This window comes from Vidua macroura, chromosome 19, assembly GCF_024509145.1.
Source record: "Vidua macroura isolate BioBank_ID:100142 chromosome 19, ASM2450914v1, whole genome shotgun sequence".
Taxonomy (NCBI): domain Eukaryota; kingdom Metazoa; phylum Chordata; class Aves; order Passeriformes; family Viduidae; genus Vidua; species Vidua macroura.
The window spans coordinates 13,097,933-13,116,015 of NC_071589.1; the positions used below are offsets into that span (position 1 = coordinate 13,097,933).

Here is an 18,083-nt window from a genome sequence, read left to right on the forward strand (position 1 = left end):
TGAAATAAACATTATACGCGACAAAGTAAATATTATACCCTGCACCTGCTTATCTATTTGTTTGTTTATTTATTTACAAAGTCTGGAGCCTGTGGAAGAATATGAAAGCTATTACATGTGTTTTCTATGTTTCTGTCAGGCTTTCTCCGAGCCGAGCTTGGATCTCAAGCAGTGACTGAGCCACTGCAGAGCCCTTTGGTGCTGGGGCTGTTCCTCCTGGATCTGCTGCACGATGGTGTTAATGGTCTGCAGCCGCCCCTGCAGCTTCTCCTGCTGGTTCATGCAGGCCTCTTCAGAGTGGCACAGGGCCTTGTACTTCCCTTGCCTCAGTGCCTGCAGCTGCTTCTGGTGCGTCTGGTGGGCCACAAGCTCCAACAGGTTCTGAGAAAAGCAAGAGGAGAAGGGGCTGTGACAGCAGGAAAAGCATGGGCGGGATCGTGTCAGGTGCTGCGACCATCACGTTGGACAAGGGAAGGACAGAGCTGTGAATTCCTCACTGTAACAGCCAAACAGCACCCCCAGCCTGAGTGTTGGAGGGGCACAGACGTCACAGAATTCCATCAATCAGAGAAAGTCCCACATATGTAAGGCAGGGCTTACACCAGGACAGGGTTTCAATATTCAAGCTGGCTCTTGGTGAGCCCCCAAAACGTGCTCAGTTAATGTACCACCACACTGAACACGCCCAGTTGAGGACAGAGCTGGCAGCAGAGGAAGCAGGGAGTGGATGTGCTCACCCATCGTTTCTCGTTCTGAAGGCATTCCCTGTCCAACATGAGGCTGTCAGTCTCAGCCTGGAGCTGGTGCAATTCCTGCTGCTTTTCTGAAAAGTTGTCATTGAGGGACTCTTGGATGGTCTCCAGCTCCTCCATGGTTTGGTTGCACTCATAAATGTTCTAGTGAATGGAAGAGAAGGGAATGGCAGATTTCAGTTCTCTAGTTCAGCTGCACTCCTGACCATCCTCCCAGAACTGGGTTTTGGGGGATTTTCAATGAATGGCTTTCCAAGCCTGCCCCTGTGCTGGTCTGTGCAGGGACACTGCTGTGCTCACTGCTGCTCACCACAAGGCCAGCCCCAGCTGTGTGAGCTCCTGCAGCACCACTTTCCTTGCTCACCTCCTGGGTTTCCCTGATCTTCTTCTTCAGCTCCTGTTTCCTGCTTTGGAAGTCGCTCTTGGTGCTGTGTTTTAGTTTGCTCTGAGCCTCTGCCCGATCTGTTATGGTCCCTCTTTGGGAAACACACGCCTCCATCGCCCGAATCAACAGCTCCTGCTGCTTCTGCAGCTGCCCATAGCGGACCTGCCATTTGCCAAGACCAGCTTCAAAATCCCAAACCAGCTTCAAAATCCCAAATGTTTACCAAGAGCACCGAGGGAAGCTGCCTGGGTGGCACATCCCACCAGCATAAACCAGATACGTGGGACATGAGTGCCTGCAAGCCAGATTTGCTCCAAGTCCAAACCTGGTTTGCTGTGTGTGGATCTGGAAGACAGAGGCCTGGATTATCAATCTGTCTACACCAATACTCAAAATGTTAGCCTGAACCTCATTAGCAAGAGCAGAAGCAAAAAAGCAGAAGCATCCTGAGAATGAAGGGGTTGAGCTTCTCTGCCAGGAGAGGGAACACTTCCCTAAACCAGTGATTAAAGTGATGCAATATTTAGTAATCAACACTGCACATAAATCAGGGGCACAGAATCAGGTGGCAGACATGCTGCAATTTAAATAGATTTCTTGGGAGTATCCAGATTCTGCTGAGGCTGGCACGGGGAATGTGTGGGCTGGATGTGCTCAGTTCAGTCGAGCTGCAGGGCTCTAGAGTCCCACCCCGGGCCCTGAAGATGCCACTTCTCCAGCCTGTTTCTCATCTCCTGCCTCATGTTTCAGCCACTCCAAGGCTGAGTACACTGGGTGGCTTCCCCTCCTCAGCCCTCCTTCCCCGTGCCTTACTTGCATCCTCCGAATCTCTGTTTTCATGTCATGGATTTCGCCGTGTTCTAACAGTGCATCTGTTGCTTCCCGCATCTCTTTTGCCAGCTGGAACTTCTTCTCCCACAGCAGGATCTGATGCCTTCAGAGAAGAAAGGGGAAGGAAGGAAGGAGAAAGCTAGACCCCCAACGACCTGCCCAGTGCAGCACACTCACTGCCAGTTACTGGCAGACTCTTCCCACATGGATCTTGGCAAGGTCCAGCTCACACATGCTGGAACTGTTAAAGCCAACATCCTCCCAGCTCCTGCTGGTTCCAGAGACTGCTGAAACACCTTTCAAACATTCATCCCCTTCTCCAGGAAGGCTAGAAGCACATTTGCTGGTGCCAGGTGACTGCAGGAGAATGGGAACATGGACACAGTCACACAGGACTGTGGCACTCTGGTACCTACTCTGCTTCTACCAGGCTGTTCAGGAGCCTTTCCTTCTCCTCAGTCAGTTTACTGTGCCTCTCCTGCATCTCCATGGATTCTTTTTCTGCTGCCTAGATTTGGGAAGAACAAAACAGTACAGTGTTGTCAGGCTGAGAAGGTTTTCCAGGATCACTGTTTGCCTCTGATCTGCACGGGAGGCTGAGACCTGGGAATGAGGTGCCAGGTGCCTCAGTACCTTGAGAGACTGCACAAACTCATTCTCTGTGACAATTCTGCCATTTTGCAGGTCCTCAACGCTGCTGTTGTTCTTGTTGATCAACATGTTCAACTTTATCAAGTCATTTGACATGTCCTTCATGTGCCGTTCCACGTCCTTCTGTTCTTTTATTTCCTGCTGAAATTCATCTATGGGTGAACAGAAAAAAGTCTTAGAATTCCCCTGAGCACTGGGTTGAACAGAGACAAGGTGTGACAAATGGCTATCAGAGCTGGCAACACCTCAGGCAGAGCCACCCGTGTCCCATGACATGTCTCAGCCAAAATGATTTTCCACAAGCTCAAAAACGAAAAAAATGTTTTGAAGGAGACTCCTGTGGGAAAAAGTTGGGTTTGGCCAAGGAAAGTGCAGTCATTGCTGGGGACATTTACCCACCCACTACTTGCAAACTTTATTTAACAAGTGTAAGAGGTGACATTGTCACTTAGGGTCAGTAGGATCAATCCTTATAAGAATAAGGATAAAATATTATATAATAATAATAATAATAATAATAACCAGGTGCAATCAGCAGGAGTGCCTGGGCTGTTGGAATTCCTGCTCACACACAGCCAGGAGCATTCTTTGGGGTAGGTCCAGCTTTTCCCATCTGTAACCCCCCACTCCCTTTTCCCCCCCTTCACAGATGAACATTTAAGGAAGAGTTGAACTTTGAGGAATGACGAACTTTCAAGGCGCAGTTTCCTCTGCTGCATGATGATGATCTGCTTCTGCAGCGTGTCCAGGGAGGTTATTTGTTCCTCCCGCTCCCGTGTCAGCTTCACCAGCTCCTTCTGCTCATTGAGCCAGTACTTCTGCAACGTCATCACCTCCGAGTTGCATTCTTCTATCAGCTTGTTCAGCTTGTTGATCTCAATTTCCAGTGGTCCCAGTTCTTGCCCCTGTACAAGAGCAAAGTTTGGGCTAAATCAGGCAGAAGCTGCCTGAGCTGTTTACAGCATCTGGACATTCCAAATTTTGCACAGGACTCATTTCCCCATGGGTATCCATAAGGTCTTACACTTCCAGGGACAGATCTGGGAGTCATCCCAACAGGGCCAACTCTCAAACTACTGAAATCTCACTGCCTGCCCCATTCTCCCCTCCCCAGTGTTTGCAGATTTTCCTAACAAGATCCTATTTCCTCATTGGTGCCATTTGACATTTTCATCAGGTGCAGGCAAGTCCCTGAGGGATCCGTGCCAGGCACGCCCTCATTTCACAACTCCCTTCACTGCATTATGAACTGATAAACAGAAACGCCTGCATTAACCAATGCAGCTTGTAAAGCACAGTGCTGATGCCTGCATGTTTGAACTACCCAACACTTAACACAGTTACATTGGTCAGGGACATCTGTGGCCACCACAAAGAATAAAATCAAAATTGGGGCTGAAACACAAAAGTACCTACCCCCTGCTGAGAAAGAAGCATCTCCAGCTTCTTGTTGTACAGGCAGATGATCCCTCCCTTCCTGTCAGACAGGAGCCTGGACTTTGCAATCTCATTTTCCTGGCAGGCGATCAGTTCGTTCGTATTTTTTATTTCCTTGTCCACCTCACTGAGTGTTTTTTGGTGAACTGTCAGCCTGCAGCTGGTATTGGTTGCATTCAGCATAATCTGGGCCACATCGTTCTCAACCTTGTAAAAATCCAGCTCCTGGGAATATCAAGAGAGGAAACACATCACTGACCCAAACAACACCTTGCTGAGTTGTAATGCCACTTGTCCAGCACAGGACTCAGGGGATTGAGATTCTGCTCCCAGGTCTGCACTACAAGCCATAAGCTACTTACCTGCTGTGTATCTTTGCTTCTCCATCAATTGCCAGGTAATACAATATCTACCTCTCCCATACAGCTGTTGAAAAGCATTAAGGAGCCTAAACATTCCAAAAACCTTTAAGAGCCCTCACTCATCCCTTCTGCAATGAGCCCTTGCCCAGCTGTCTCCAGTTACCTGCCACCAGTACCAGGACATCCCTGTACTGTCCCTTCTCCAGCACACCTGGCACACACCCCCCCACCTAACAGCCAGCACAGCACTCACGGGGGTGAGAAGGGCTGGGCTGAGTTTTCTAATCCTTCTAAGTGATCCAGTTATACACTCCCAGAGAGAGCAACTTATCATGGATTAAAGATTGGACTGTTGGACCGGCTGAACAGTCGGACTCTTCCTTGGATGTTCCTCAGAGCTGAGAGCTGCCTGCATCCCATTGCACGATGAATTATAGAAATAAAAATTAGTTAAAATTAGATTACAGAAGTACCACATGGCCAATGTTTTTCTTCAGTACATAAGAAATGCTAGAACTTCATAGTAAATACTCCCAGGGCTCATCATGTTGCCCCATTTTTGAAGTAAAGGACAGTGTGTTTTGTGTCAGGCCTTTTTGGCCAAGCTCTCTCACACACACCAGAATCCTGCAATAAGATCACAGGGAGAACCAGATTGGAGAGGAATACTCAGCAGAGCTTCAATGCAGACCTGAAACCAGAACAAAGTCACTGACAAACCCTGCTGGGGACCCATTGCTCCAGTGCCTCCTTCCCTGCCCTCCCAAGGGGGGATGCCATACCAGGTTGCTTTTTCTGTTCCGAAGTTTTTCAGCCAGCTGAGAGAAGTGCTTTGCAACTTTGCTGGACATCCTCTGGTCCTGCAGCTTTGCCATGATTTCACTCTCTAGCTGCTCGTTGGCATAAGTTCCCTTCTCTATACCCTTCCTGATGGACAGCAACTCATTCAGGTGAGCAGCCTGGTCCTAAAAGGTTGGAAGACAGAGACAGGATCAGTACAACTGCCTGAGGAAGGGTATTCAATTCAAGTATTCAAAAGGATTCATGTCCCATGGCCTCTCCTCACCATCTTGGTCCTGCTGAGGGCCTCCTCTGTCTCATGGAGAACTCGAGTGTAGGTGCCAGTCTGAACCTGCAGGGCCTCCTGCTCCAGCAGGCACTGGGCTATCAGTCTCCTTGTCACACTGGCATCATTCTGGGCCCGGTTCAGGAGCCTGACAAGGTTCTCATTCTTCTCTTCCTCTTTCCTGATGGACTTCCCACAGCCATGGATGTCCCCTTCTAGGGACTTGAGGTCACGTCTGTAGTTGCTGGAGGGGCAAAGAGGGTGGAAAGTCATCACAGGGATTGGTGCTCAACAGCCACCCACAAATTCCTCTTTTCAAACACGTCATTGCAGCAACCACTGCCCAAGAAGGAAGATGTTTGTAAGGGCTCAGCTGCTGTGACAGTGCAGAGTCAGCAGGAGACGGATGGAGACATTAAGATTTAAAAGTAAATGTGTGTAGGAAAATGGATTATTTCTTTCTGTACTGTCCCAGCCCCCATTCCGACCAGGATGGCACCATGTAAAAGCAGATTGTTTGTTCTCAGAAAATCAGTCAAGCTCTAAGGCTCATGAGCAAATAAACACTTCCTCTGGCAATAACAGGGAGGCTTTCCTGAACATTTCCAAAAGCCTCACAAAACCCTGATAACGAGAGATAAATCCTTCCTGACATCCAGCTCTTTGGAGTAGGAGATGTTGCAAAGGTGAGGGAACTCTTTTAAAGGAATAAAACACGATCACAAAAACTCTAAACAGCTTCAAGAACCCCCCACATTCTGAGGAAGAGATGTGGTTAGGATAAAGAAAACTGCAACAAAGGAATGTGCTTCTCATCCTTTAAATTTATTATGTACTTCAGAGCAGGGAACTTGTTCTGCCTGACACGCCCTGCCCACACAGTGCTAACTAAACCCCACAGGAGACACTGGAATCCCCTTCTAGAATCCCCTTCTAGAATCCCTCCTGCCTGGATCTGAGGTGTCCTCAGGGCCTGCTTTCAGACCATACCTCAGCAGCTCCTGAGTGACAACATAGGCCTCGTCCCTCTGCTTCATTCCAGCCAAGCTGCTGTTCCAGTGCTCCATCAGCTTCTTCTTCTCCATGTTAATAGCCTGGACCTCCAGATTGGCCTGGGGAACAGAGAGATGGCAGACAGGGTGAATCTACTCTGTGTTAAAATTTTAAAAAATCGTGTTACAATACAATTTTTTTCTTTTCTTGTTCATAATGTGCTGAGCAGGATCAGCTTCAACTCCGTGGCTGGTTCATTTCTCAGCAGCCCACAGAGCACAGGTCTGCATGAAAAAAACTGCTGAGAAGGGCAGGAGGAAGTGATTTACAGGCACTTCTTAAGGACAAAGGAAAAGAAAAAAAAAGTCCTCATTCTTCCAAACAGGAACAAACTGTGAAACTGTGTCCCACATTGTGCACACCACGTGAGCACGGGCCAAAGGGGTCAGCCCTGCCAGAGGGAAATATTAACCACAAGGGACAAGTCCCCTCCTACCTCACTGATTGCCTGCCGGGTCACTTTTGTGTCCTCTGCCTGGGCCACAAGCTGAGCTTCAAAGAGAGCAATTTGTTCCTGGAGCTGGTGGACTCTCCTTGTCAGCTGGTCCAGGAAAAGGTCCTGCAGAGCCAGAGCCAAACAGTCCAGGCTGAGTCATGGAATCTCAGGCTAAACCAACTGTATCCTACAAGAATAATATCAGCTAAAAAAGGAATTAAAACTGGCAACTGGATTAGATTGGAGTCCTACTGAAACTTTCCCATTCATGCACAAATGGCTCACAACTGCAGCAGGGACGGCTTGCAGGAGAATGAAACCTTTGCTGACTGCTTATTATTGCAGCTGCAGCAGTAAATTGATAGGTCAGCTCTGAAGCCACAATCCCTCCTGTCAGCACTGAGTTCACCTGTCCAGCTACTGGGAATCTTAATAATGTATATATTTGAAAATCCTTTGTTAAAACCCTCCTAAAGCCACTGTATTTCAGCAGTTTGCACGGAATTCTGCACGAGCAGTACCCCGTGGATTGTGTCCTGGAAGGCAGCAGAGGGAGCTCCAGCACCGACTGGCTCTGCTCATTCCCCAGGTTCCCTTCCCATTGTGGAATTCTGTGATTCAGAATCATTCTCAAGACCTGTACACATGATAATTCTTCATTAAATATCCTCTTTCCCCCACAGCCCTTCTCCTCGAGTGAAGATTTACTGTCCTAAGGCTTGCAAACCCTCTGGGCAGCATTGCTGTCTGGGGCAGGCAGGGTTTCTCCTTCTTTTCAGAAAAGCCTCTGGATTTATTTTTTTCAGTTATTTGAGAAAAATATCCCCACTCATTTTCCATGATTCAATCGCTCTAGCCTTCCTCCTGACAAGGTGGCACATCCTCCAAGACTGATTGCTGGCACCTGCATTTATTTATTTCAAAGACAGCTTTTCTCGGTACCTGTTTTTTCTTTTCCACCTCAGCCTGGATCCTCTCTGCCTCAGCCCTCTTTGCTGACTGTTTCATCAGCAAAAGCCTGTGATGCGTGTCCTGGTCCATGTTCTGCACGTAGAAGAGCTCCAAGGCCAGGTTTTCAATCTGGGTCTGCATTGCAGAGACTGGGGGACAAGAGGCAAAATAGTTACAGAGAAGTTTGTTTGTAGGGCACATCTTAAACGGAGATAAAAGAGAAAAAAATACAGAAGCTCCTGAAGCAAAACCTCTCACACATCAGCTGAACCAGCCCTCCCCAGCATACATATTTACATCAGCCTTGGAGTACAGCTCCACAACCAAAGATCCTGGCAAGCAGTTCCTGGATTCCCAGCTCACAGAATTCCAGGAGTGAAACTCTTTCATTATTTTGCCACAACATTCCAATCCAGTGCTTGCCTTAAAATTCCAATTAATTTCTCCACACGGCCCTAGAACTGGGAAACCCTGCCAGGACTGCCTGGGTCACCTTTCCTGCGTTCATCATCTGTGTTGTGACACGTTTCCTTGTGAGCCCCCCTGAGGCCCTGCAGCTCCTCCTCCAGCTGCAGCCGCGCTGCGGCCGCCCGGAACCGGCGCTCGTGGCTCTTCTCCAGCTCCACCTCCAGCTGCCCCAGCTGCTGCTGGGCCCCATAGAGGATCACCCCCAGCTCTTCCCTCTGCTCCTTGCTGGTCTTCACGGCTGATCTCTGCAGACACAAGAGGGGAGGAGCTGTGTCCCAGCAGCTCGGGCAGGAGGGGCTGTGGGGAGGCAAAGGAGAGGCTGGCTACCATTCCATGGAGGTCTAGGTTCACTTGTTCTATCTGCTTGGTGAGGTAATTCTTCAGGGCAGCCTGGAATCTTGTCATCAGGGGCTGTGAAGAAGGACAGCATTATTAAACTCTGTGTAAATAGATTATGAAGAAGCCTCACTGCTACGTCCCCCGCCCAATAAAACATCTTATTTCTGCCACAGACACTTGTGTGCTTATTTTAGCTACACTCACTGCAGCAAGTGAGAGATGTTAGAGTGGCTTTTTGCAGATGCCAAAAAGTGAGAATATTTGAAAATCAGGACCATGCCAGAAGAGCTACATCTGAGAACCCACCCTGCTCACTCTTGCTGCAAGGACTTCTCTTTCAGAAGGGATCAGGGTTACCCACTGCATTGCTCACTTCTGAACCTGCAGCTCTGGGGCCAGGACTGAGTGGCACAGCCAGCAGTTTAATACTCTGGCAAAACTGATTTTCACACGGGCAGCTGAACAGCCACTGCTTACAGCTCACCTCACACGCTTCAGAGGAACACAAACACCAACCCTGCAAAGAACAGCAAGATTCAGAGACTTCTCACATGCTCTGGATCCAGGACGATCAGCTCTGTTTCATCTGCTTTTTTGCCCCTCCGTTTTCTTCTCTCGTGTCCCTCAGCTGCCTTGTCCTGTCTTTGGCTGCCACGATCACTGGGGAGCTCAGAGGTCGGCCCTGCATGGCGACAGCTGGGTTGTCCTTCACTCCCTGGGCCACGAGGAAGGGAAAAGGTAAAGCAATGGGATTAGGCTTCAGAGCACTGTGCCTCTGGTTGGATTAGCAAGGACCAGAACAGGAGAAAAGCAGAGGCTGTGCTCCAGAGACGTCACACAGGCACGGGGGGTACCTGGCTTGGTGCCTGTGCCCGGCTCTGCTGCAGGGGCTCCTCCACCTGGGCCTGGCTGCTCCATGTCACCCTGGCCGGGGGGACAAATGCTGGTCACAATCTGCACAGCCTGGGAAAGTCTCAGCTGATTTTCCCCGAAACATAAACCTCCTTTTCCATCTAACTCTACGTACCCCTCCACATCTGCTCGCTTTTGTCACGAGACGCGAGCAAGGCAAGCAAAGGATCAACACGAGCTGGCCTGGCTCTAGAGCCAGCACAGAGACACTCCCAAAACACAATTACAGGGTCCCACTTGTGCAGAGCCCAGCCACAGCCCTGCAGCCAGGCTTCTCCCGCAGGGGGACTGAGGAACAGACTCTCCATTGCCATTCCCATTCACCCCTGGCCTGGCACACGGCACAGGTGGAAAGCAGAGCAGCACATTGCCATTCCCATTTAATTTTAATGCTGTGGCAGGTTTTTGCCACAGGGCGCAGAAGTTTCATTTGGAAGTTTCATCTCATCTACAAGAACAGTCGCCCAGCAAGCACTGGGATCGTAAAGATCCTGACAAAACTTCACACCACTTACACTTCCACGTGCTTCTAGTTCGCATCTATTTTAAAAAATCCCTGACAGATTTAGTGAAGAAATTCTTCCAGCCAGCACAACATGTAGTCAAATCATTCTCGTTCTTCTTTCTCTCTTTCTTATTAAAGAGAGGGTGAGCAGCGGGACTGGGCACGGGGCACGCACCGGGGAGCCGGACGGTACCGGGCGGGCGGTGGAGGGGACGGAACCCAGCGGGAGGGGATGACACGGGCGATGCGGGGAGCAGTGGGGCAGACGGGCGGGATAGGATGGGATCAGTGGGATGGCTCGGCACGGCTCGGCACGGCTCGGCACGGCGGAGGAGCCCCGGGCAGGCCCGGCCCGGCCCGGCCCCGACTCACCCGCGGCGGCTCCGCCATGTTCCCGTTGCCAGGCAACGCGTCAACACCCGCTCACGTGACCGCCCGGGCCGCACCACCGCGGCCCGCGGGGGGGGGGGGGGGGGCTCGGGCCGCACCATCCGCGGCCGCGCGGGGGGGCTCGGGCCGCGCTCCGTCCCCCGCCAGCCCCGGTTCCGCCCGCGGGCCCCGGTACCGGCACCGGGCGGGTCCCGCTGTGCTCTCCTCGGGCCGGGCAGCCGCGGACGGGCGGGGCCGCAGGGCGGGCACAGCCCCGCGGGCCGGACGGAGCGGGCGGGCGGCGGCAGCGGCTCCGCGCAGGGCCGGGAGCGGCGGCGGCGGCGGCGGCGGCGGCGGCTCCGAGCCCGCCCCGGGCTGGGCAGCGCCGGGAGCTTCCCCGGGCTCGTCTGTGCCGGTAAAGCGGGGCCGGGCCGGGCTGCGGGCGGCGGGGCGTGGGGATCCTGTAGCGCTGCCCCGGGAGCCCCGGGCCCGGCACCGGGATCCTGCCGGTACCTGGGCACGGCCGTGTTTGATCCCGCTCTTTGTCCGCCCTTCCCACGGCGGAGCCCCGCGCAGGGCGGCGGGAGCGGGCGGGTGCTCCGGGAGAACGGGAGCTTGCCCGGGGATCGGGATGCTGCCCGGGGGTCGGGATGCTGCCCCGGGAGTCGGGATTTATCCGGGGGTCGGGATGCTGCCCCGGGAGTCGGGATGTTATCCGGGGGTCGGGATGTTATCCGGGGTCGGGATGTTATCCGGGGGTCGGGATGCCGTCCCGGGGGTCGGGATGTTATCCGGGGTCGGGATGTTATCCGGGGGTCGGGATGCTATCCGGGGGTCGGGATGTTATCCGGGGGTCGGGATGTTATCCGGGGGTCGGGGATGTTATCCGGGGGTCGGGATGCCGCCCCGGGGGTCGGGATGTTATCCGGGGTCGGGATGCTGTCCGGGGGTCGGGATGTTATCCGGGGTCGGGATGTTATCCGGGGGTCGGGATGCCGCCCCGGGGGTCGGGATGTTATCCGGGGGTCGGGATGCCGTCCCGGGGGTCGGGATGTTATCCGGGGTCGGGATGCTATCCGGGGGTCGGGATGCTGCCCGGGGGTCGGGGATGTTATCCGGGGGTCGGGATGCCGCCCCGGGGGTCGGGATGCCGCCGGGGGCGCTGGTGGAAATCGAAATAGTTCTTAAACTTTCTCTTCTGTTCTTTCGGTGCGGCTCCGTGCAGTTCGGGGTGTTTCAATGCTTTCCTTCCTTTTGGGGACCTGGTTTTCTCCCAGGTGACCCCAGCATCCACCTGAGCCCTGTTACCCGCGGGAAGGATCGCTGGCAGCGGCCTCGGGGTGCTGCAGGCAGGGGTTGTGGGGTGCTGCACTGCTCTCCGTGCTGCTGGCACTCTGTAAAACAGCTGTAAAACAGCTGTAAAAAACACTCTGTAAAACAACTCTGTAAAACAAATTGATAATTAATGTAAATAAGACAACTTTTTGATAATCATCTCATTTTTCTGTACAAAAAGAAAGCAACCCAAAAGGCATCTCAGGAGCCATCCCTGCCGTGCCAGGTGGATCCCTGGAGCTCCTGGGGAGGGATGCTCTCCTGTTTGTGTGCTCCCAGCTCCCTGGGCTGCTGCTCTCTGCTCCTCCCGTGCCACAGGGGCAGATGTGGGCAGGAGCAGGAGTGCCAGGGCACAGCAGCTCTGCCTGGCAGAGCTCAGGGCTCATCTCAAACCTCCCATCATCCTGCATCTGCTGCTTCCTCTGGGAGATCTGCCTTTCCGGATCTCAGCACAACATGGGCGCTTGTCTTGCAGAGGTGTTTTGTTCTTAGCTGCTACTCGGAATAGGAGTAGCAAGGAAAGTCCAGGGTGTTGGAGTGGCAGAGGTGGTGCGTGCTCTGATGTCTGTCCCACTGAGGACAGAGCTTGCAGTCAGCTCGCCCAGCCAGCTGTGATCCACACTCCTGCGCTGTGAGCTGCTGGTTTCTGAGGATCGAGTCCTGACACTGTTATCGGGACACAGCAGCAGGATGTTGGGAATAAAAAGCCATAAAAGCGTTTCCTGTGGCCCGAGCAGTGCAGACAAGCGAGGTGAAAAGCTGGTAAATCGGGGACGGAGGGACATGTGGCACACACGGTGTCTCAGTGGCAGCGTGTGCTGCCGGTGAGTTTTGTTTGCCTTTTGTTTGCCTTTTGTTTGCTTTCTGTTTGCTTTCTGATGCCTGAGCAGGTGTGGCTGGGAGCAGCCAGCCCTGACATAGCATTCCCTTTCCCTTTTCATCCCTGGAGTCACAGCCCTGCAGGATTCAGGCTGCTGCCCCTTTTTTTACCTGCTCAGCTGAGATGCATCTGAAGTTGGTCCTGCTGTAGCGACTGCATTTGGAGGTGTGGAGATTTTGGCTGTTCCCTTCCCTTTTCTCTTGCTCTGTGAGCCACTGCTGCTCCAGCAGGGCAGCAATGAAACACTTTCTGGCGACCTACATAATTCTCCCCATGAGATGGGATGACTTCAGAGTGGCTCCCCATGGTAAATGCTTTTCCTTGATTTGGCTGGATCCTCTTAACTGGCTCCAGCGTAGCGAGGAGTTTGGAAAGCTTTTCTCTTTTTACTCCCAATGTCGAGGTGCTGTAATACAGAGGGAAGGTCGTGCAAGGGCTCTCGTGTGCCTGTAGAGGAGCAGAGATCAAGTGAGTGACCAGCTGAGAGTGGCACAGCAGATCCACCCGGGGCCTGGGGGCAGCTGAGTCCTGACTCCAGGCTGCCCTACTCCGGTTGCTCTGTGCTTGAGAGTTCCAAACCTGGCATTTGCTGTTCCCAAGAGGGGAAAGGGGCAGCAAATTGTGCAGTGTCTGAGCCCCACCGCTGCAGCGACTGTGCGCTCCTGAAATATGTAAAATTAAATCCCAGTTATTAAGGGCAAGGAAGAAAGCGAGCCTTTTTCTTCCCAGAGACATTTCATTCCTCAGCGCGGCGCTGCTGTTTGACAGCTCGTGTTTCTCGCCGCGCCCGGGCACGCTGCAGGTCTCACATTTCACTCCCAGAGCCCCGCAGCTCGCTTGTGTGGCTGGCAAAGCGAACGTGCCCTGCGAGGCAGCGCGCACCGAGGGCTCAGCACCGGAGCTGCGGCTGCAGCCGGCCCCGCTCCGGGCTGGCAGAGGAGCCGGGGGCTGCGGGTGCCCCCGGAGATGTGCTGGGTGCGTACGGCGTGCATCCCCGGCCGGGGTACAGGAACCTGCAGCAGCGGGTGCCGAGGCAAACAGGATCCTGGGGATGGGCTCCCGAGGAGGGAAGGGCGTCCTGCGGGAGCGAGCAGCCGGTGCCAGGCTGGGCACTGCTGGCTGGAGCTGGATGGGATCTGGGAAGAGGTGCCAGGCTGGGCACTGCTGGCTGGAGCTGGATGGGATCTGGGAAGAGGTGCCAGGCTGGGCACTGCTGGCTGGAGCTGGATGGGATCTGGGAAGAGGTGCCAGGCTGGATGCTGTTGGCTGGAGCTGGATGGGATCTGGGGAAGAGGTGCCAGGCTGGACGCTGCTGGCTGGAGCTGGATGGGATCTGGGAAGAGGTGCCAGGCTAGACACTGCTGGCTGGAGCTGGATGGGATCTGGGAAGAGGTGCCAGGCTGGACACTGCTGGCTGGAGCTGGATGGGATCTGGGAAGAGGTGCCAGGCTGGACACTGCTGGCTGGAGCTGGATGGGATCTGGGGAAGAGGTGCCAGGCTGGACACTGCTGGCTGGAGCTGGGCAGGCTCTGGGGAAGAGGTGCCAGGCTGGACACTGCTGGCTGGAGCTGGATGGGATCTGGGGAAGAGGTGCCAGGCTGGGCACTGCTGGCTGGAGCTGGATGGGATCTGGGGAAGAGGTGCCAGGCTGGGCACTGCTGGCTGGAGCTGGATGGGATCTGGGAAGAGGTGCCAGGCTGGGCACTGCTGGCTGGAGCTGGGCAGGCTCTGGGGAAGAGGTGCCAGGCTGGGCACTGCTGGCTGGAGCTGGATGGGATCTGGGGAAGAGGTGCCAGGCTGGGCACTGCTGGCTGGAGCTGGATGGGATCTGGGAAGAGGTGCCAGGCTGGATGCTGCTGGCTGGAGCTGGATGGGATCTGGGGAAGAGGTGCCAGGCTGGGCACTGCTGGCTGGAGCTGGATGGGATCTGGGAAGAGGTGCCAGGCTGGATGCTGCTGGCTGGAGCTGGACAGGCTCTGGGGAGGAAGCACCACGGGCGGTTGCAGGAATTGGCTCCCCAGCACTTTCTCACTCACGAAGCTGAGAAGTGCTGGCACCGGCTGGGAGAGCAGCCAGGGCTGTGTGAACACACACAGGAGCTGGGGAGAAGATTTTTAGTGGCAACGGTTGGTGTGTGGGAGAAGAAAATGTGTGTGTGCTTAATAAATATTGGCACTCGGCAAGAGCTTATCAGCTAACACAGCGCTTCAGCTTCTGGAGAGCTGAGCTGGCTCTGCCACACTGAGAAGAATCCCTTCAGATCAGCAGATAAATATGAAATTAATTTGAAAAATGGGGATTTTTTTGAATGGTGCTGATTTACTGCTGTGGGAGGGTTCCTGCTGCTTTCCCAAGCGCACACAAGAGGCAGCAGCAGTTCCTGCCTCTCCCCACGACCCAGGCCCCACAGATTGTGTGTGCAGATGTTGTCCCACGTGGAAAAGGGCTGGCAGTAGAGCAAACCCTGCAGATTTGGTCTCTGTGATTTGCTGCTTCGTGTTGTATGAGCTCCTGTCTTTTAGGAAGGAGGTGCACTTTCCCAAGCCGAGTTTCAGGGACTTTTGGGGTTGTACCAGCAGGCTAGATGACCCTCAGAGGTCCAGTCCACCATCTGGTCCCCACTGGGACTGACTGGCTCTTTATTTCTGCGGCCTTTGAGACCCCAGTGTTGTAAATGGCCCCTTGGGGTTCCCTGTTGTGGTGCACTGTTGTCCCAGCTACTGGAATGACTAATCTAGGTATTCCCTGCCACAGTTCAACGGCCTTACAGCCTCTCCTGTCCTTCATCGACAGCTCTTCCTTTCTTTGGCAGTGACAGTTCCCATGTGTGAAGACTTTTAATACATTTCCCTCACTTTTATCTTCCCTTGGCAATCTCTTTCCCTGGCCCAGATAACTCTTGTCACCCTCCCCGAAGCTGTCCTGTGACTTGCATCTGTTTTTCATTAATCCCGCAAGCAAAGCTACAAAGAATTCCCTGGCCTGTGAGAACAGTGAAAGGATTGAGTTTCCTGGTGGTATTTATATATCCCAGCGTGTCTGGCTACTGTCTGCAGCACTGCAGAGGTCTCTGATTCCTGATGTGCAGCTTTTCTGCAGGACAAGTCCAACGGACTGAATCTCTGAGCTGGCAGGACCCCGTGTTCCAAACCTTTTGTCTTTTTTTTTGGTTTCCTCTTCCCAGCCCTGTGTGTACCTGCAGCGCCGTCCACCTGCACGTGCAGGCAGTGCTGAACAACAGGTGCTCTGCAGGATCAAAGCAAGACTTCCCTTTAAATTCCTCTGGCTTTCCAGGGAGCAGCTTTTGATCTTTACCTGTCACTTTGTTCTTTCTGTGCCCGGTGAAAGCTCATTAAGTGGTGCCTCTGTTGGCAGAGACGTCCTGAGCCTCCCCTGCCCTCCTGGGAGCACCCTGGGAGCTGCAGCAGGACATCACACGCCCTCTTGTTTCTCATGTGCCCTTCCAGCTCCAGCCCCTGTGTTTCCTGAGGAAGCACTCCCTGGCCAGCAGCAGCAGCCAGCTGGTGCCTCCTTCCTCCTGTGCATCCGCTGGTTTTTGGGGTTCTGAGGAAGCTGCTGACAGGGATGAAGGTCTGTGCTGCTGTAGCCAGTGTTGTGCTGACAGGTGACCCTGTCCAGGTGTGCTGGAGGCCCAGGTCTCCAGCCAGGTGGCTCCACATCACTGCCTCTGACTCCCCTGGCCCTGTTTGGAAACAGCATGTTGTAACTCAGTGTGGGGAAGGAGAAGTTGCACCAGAATTTACTGTCTGTTCTTGCAGGGTGCAATGAGGGGAAAGGTGTTTTGCTCCTTAAATGTGGTTGAGGCAAATGACTTTCTGCCAGGTGTTACCCAGAGCCTGAAACTGTGGGTTTTGGCAATGTGGACAAGAATGAGCTTAGGGCTCCACTGGTGCTTGGTTTTTGGGGCTGAGACATGAGGATACATGTGTCTGGTGACAGGAGACAGGAGTGTGCAGGACTTGCAAAGTGATTCTCTTATCCTGAACACTTGCTGGTACAGAGCAGGGTTGAGGCTCCTCCATGAAGTCCCAGCAAAGGCTGAAACACAGGAACTGCCTCTGCTGTGATTCCAGCTGACAAATGTGCCCACTGCCAGTTAAACCAATAGTTTGTCCTTTAATGGAGGCTCTGTCAACAGCTTGGCAGTCTCATTTGCAGTCTTCTGCATGTACCAATCTGTCAGAGGCAGGACAGCTATTTTCCTTCCCTGCAGCCCTCACTGCCCTTTGGGAAATGCCCCTTTGCCATTCCTGCCTTCTGCCCTCCTGGGCTGGCTGGATTTGCCATCAAAACCAGATTAAGGAAATCAGAGCTGTTCAACATCAGACAGTGCTTGCTTAGGCCCTTAAGTATTTCCTCAGAAGATGCCCCAGGCCAGGGCCTGTCTGCTGTATTTTCCTCTCTGGCTCTCGTGGCCATGCCCTGCAGCCCAGCGTGGGACTGGTCCCCAGGAGCACCCCGGGCTGAGCTCCCCCTGGGCCTGGGAGCGTGGCTGTGGCAGGGCTGGGCTGGGTCACACCGGCCTCTTCGCAGCAAGCTGGGCCATGGTAACACAAAGGAACAGAAGTGGGAGTTTCCTCTTCTCCTCTGGTTTTGGCAGAACAGAAACTGCTGTGGTTCTGGTGCTTCCCAGCTGGGGATGGCTGCAGAGAGCCTGCTCTCACTTTGTGTGAGACCCTCCTGCTCTTCCAGCACGTCCTGGTCCATCTGCTGAATGCTTTAGAGCTTGGGTGACCCCTCTGGGTCCACTACAGAGCTCCTCATCAGCAGCCCCAGCAAGCAGCACATCTCATTTATTTGGGGGTGAGCTGGGGATTGTGCTCCACACTTCTGTGAAACTCTGGACGGGTGAAATGTTTGCCTTGAGTTGGTGCTCCGTGTCCAGGCTCTGCCCTCCCTGGTGAACACAGGGCTTTTGAGCCTCATCTCTGGCAAGGCCCAAAAGAACCCAAACCAAACCCAAAAACAACCTCACAGAGAAAAATCCCAACCCCGAAAACCTCAAACACACAGAAGCGGCAAGCAGGAGACGAAGTGTGTTTGACTGGTGTTGTTTCTGGAGATGCTGTGGCTGGAGCAGCAGCCCCATGTGCAGTGCTGTGGTCTCAGCCATTCCTGTGCTGAAGGAACCTCTGGGATCAGCTCTGGCTCTGTGACATCCCCGGGTCAGTGACACATCGGGCAGGTCCACACGCTGAGCTGTTCCCTCAGGGGGGATTTCAGCGGCCAGCATTGCTGCTCTGCCTCCTCCCTGTGGCGTTCTGCTGCCTTCGTGTTTCTTCACTGCAGAGAAAAATGTCCTGGGATTCTGTGCTTGAGCACCTTTGAG

General features: G+C 53.7%; 2 protein-coding genes across 5 annotated transcripts in view; one reads left to right on the forward strand and one right to left on the reverse strand.

Moving 5' to 3' along the window:
* Nucleotides 1-30: 30 nt before the first annotated feature.
* Nucleotides 31-10,571, reverse strand: CCDC40 (coiled-coil domain containing 40). 2 transcript variants are annotated; one of them, XM_053994559.1, is made up of 18 exons: nt 10,521-10,571; nt 9,586-9,655; nt 9,283-9,446; nt 8,720-8,803; nt 8,418-8,637; nt 7,916-8,073; nt 6,974-7,096; nt 6,475-6,596; nt 5,485-5,728; nt 5,201-5,383; nt 4,036-4,281; nt 3,311-3,524; nt 2,602-2,771; nt 2,385-2,476; nt 1,951-2,071; nt 1,117-1,299; nt 738-896; nt 31-381 (listed from the first exon to the last, which is right to left on the reverse strand). In XM_053994559.1, the coding sequence occupies exons 1-18, from the start codon at nt 10,536-10,538 to the stop codon at nt 136-138; spliced, it is 2,817 nt and encodes a 938-aa protein (XP_053850534.1). In that variant the 5' UTR covers nt 10,539-10,571; the 3' UTR covers nt 31-135. The 2 variants fall into 2 exon arrangements, with proteins under 2 accessions (XP_053850534.1, XP_053850535.1); XM_053994560.1 differs by lacking the exon at nt 10,521-10,571 and adding an exon at nt 10,159-10,509.
* Nucleotides 10,572-10,836: 265 nt separating this feature from the next.
* TBC1D16 (TBC1 domain family member 16) overlaps nt 10,837-18,083 on the forward strand; it is a 32,621-nt gene continuing 25,374 nt past the window's right edge. For 2 of the 3 annotated variants that reach the window (XM_053994562.1, XM_053994563.1), the window contains exon 1: nt 10,837-10,932. The gene's annotated coding sequence lies outside the window, so the exon portion shown is untranslated. The remainder of the gene's footprint in view (nt 10,933-18,083) is intronic. The other variant, XM_053994564.1, reaches the window with a different exon arrangement.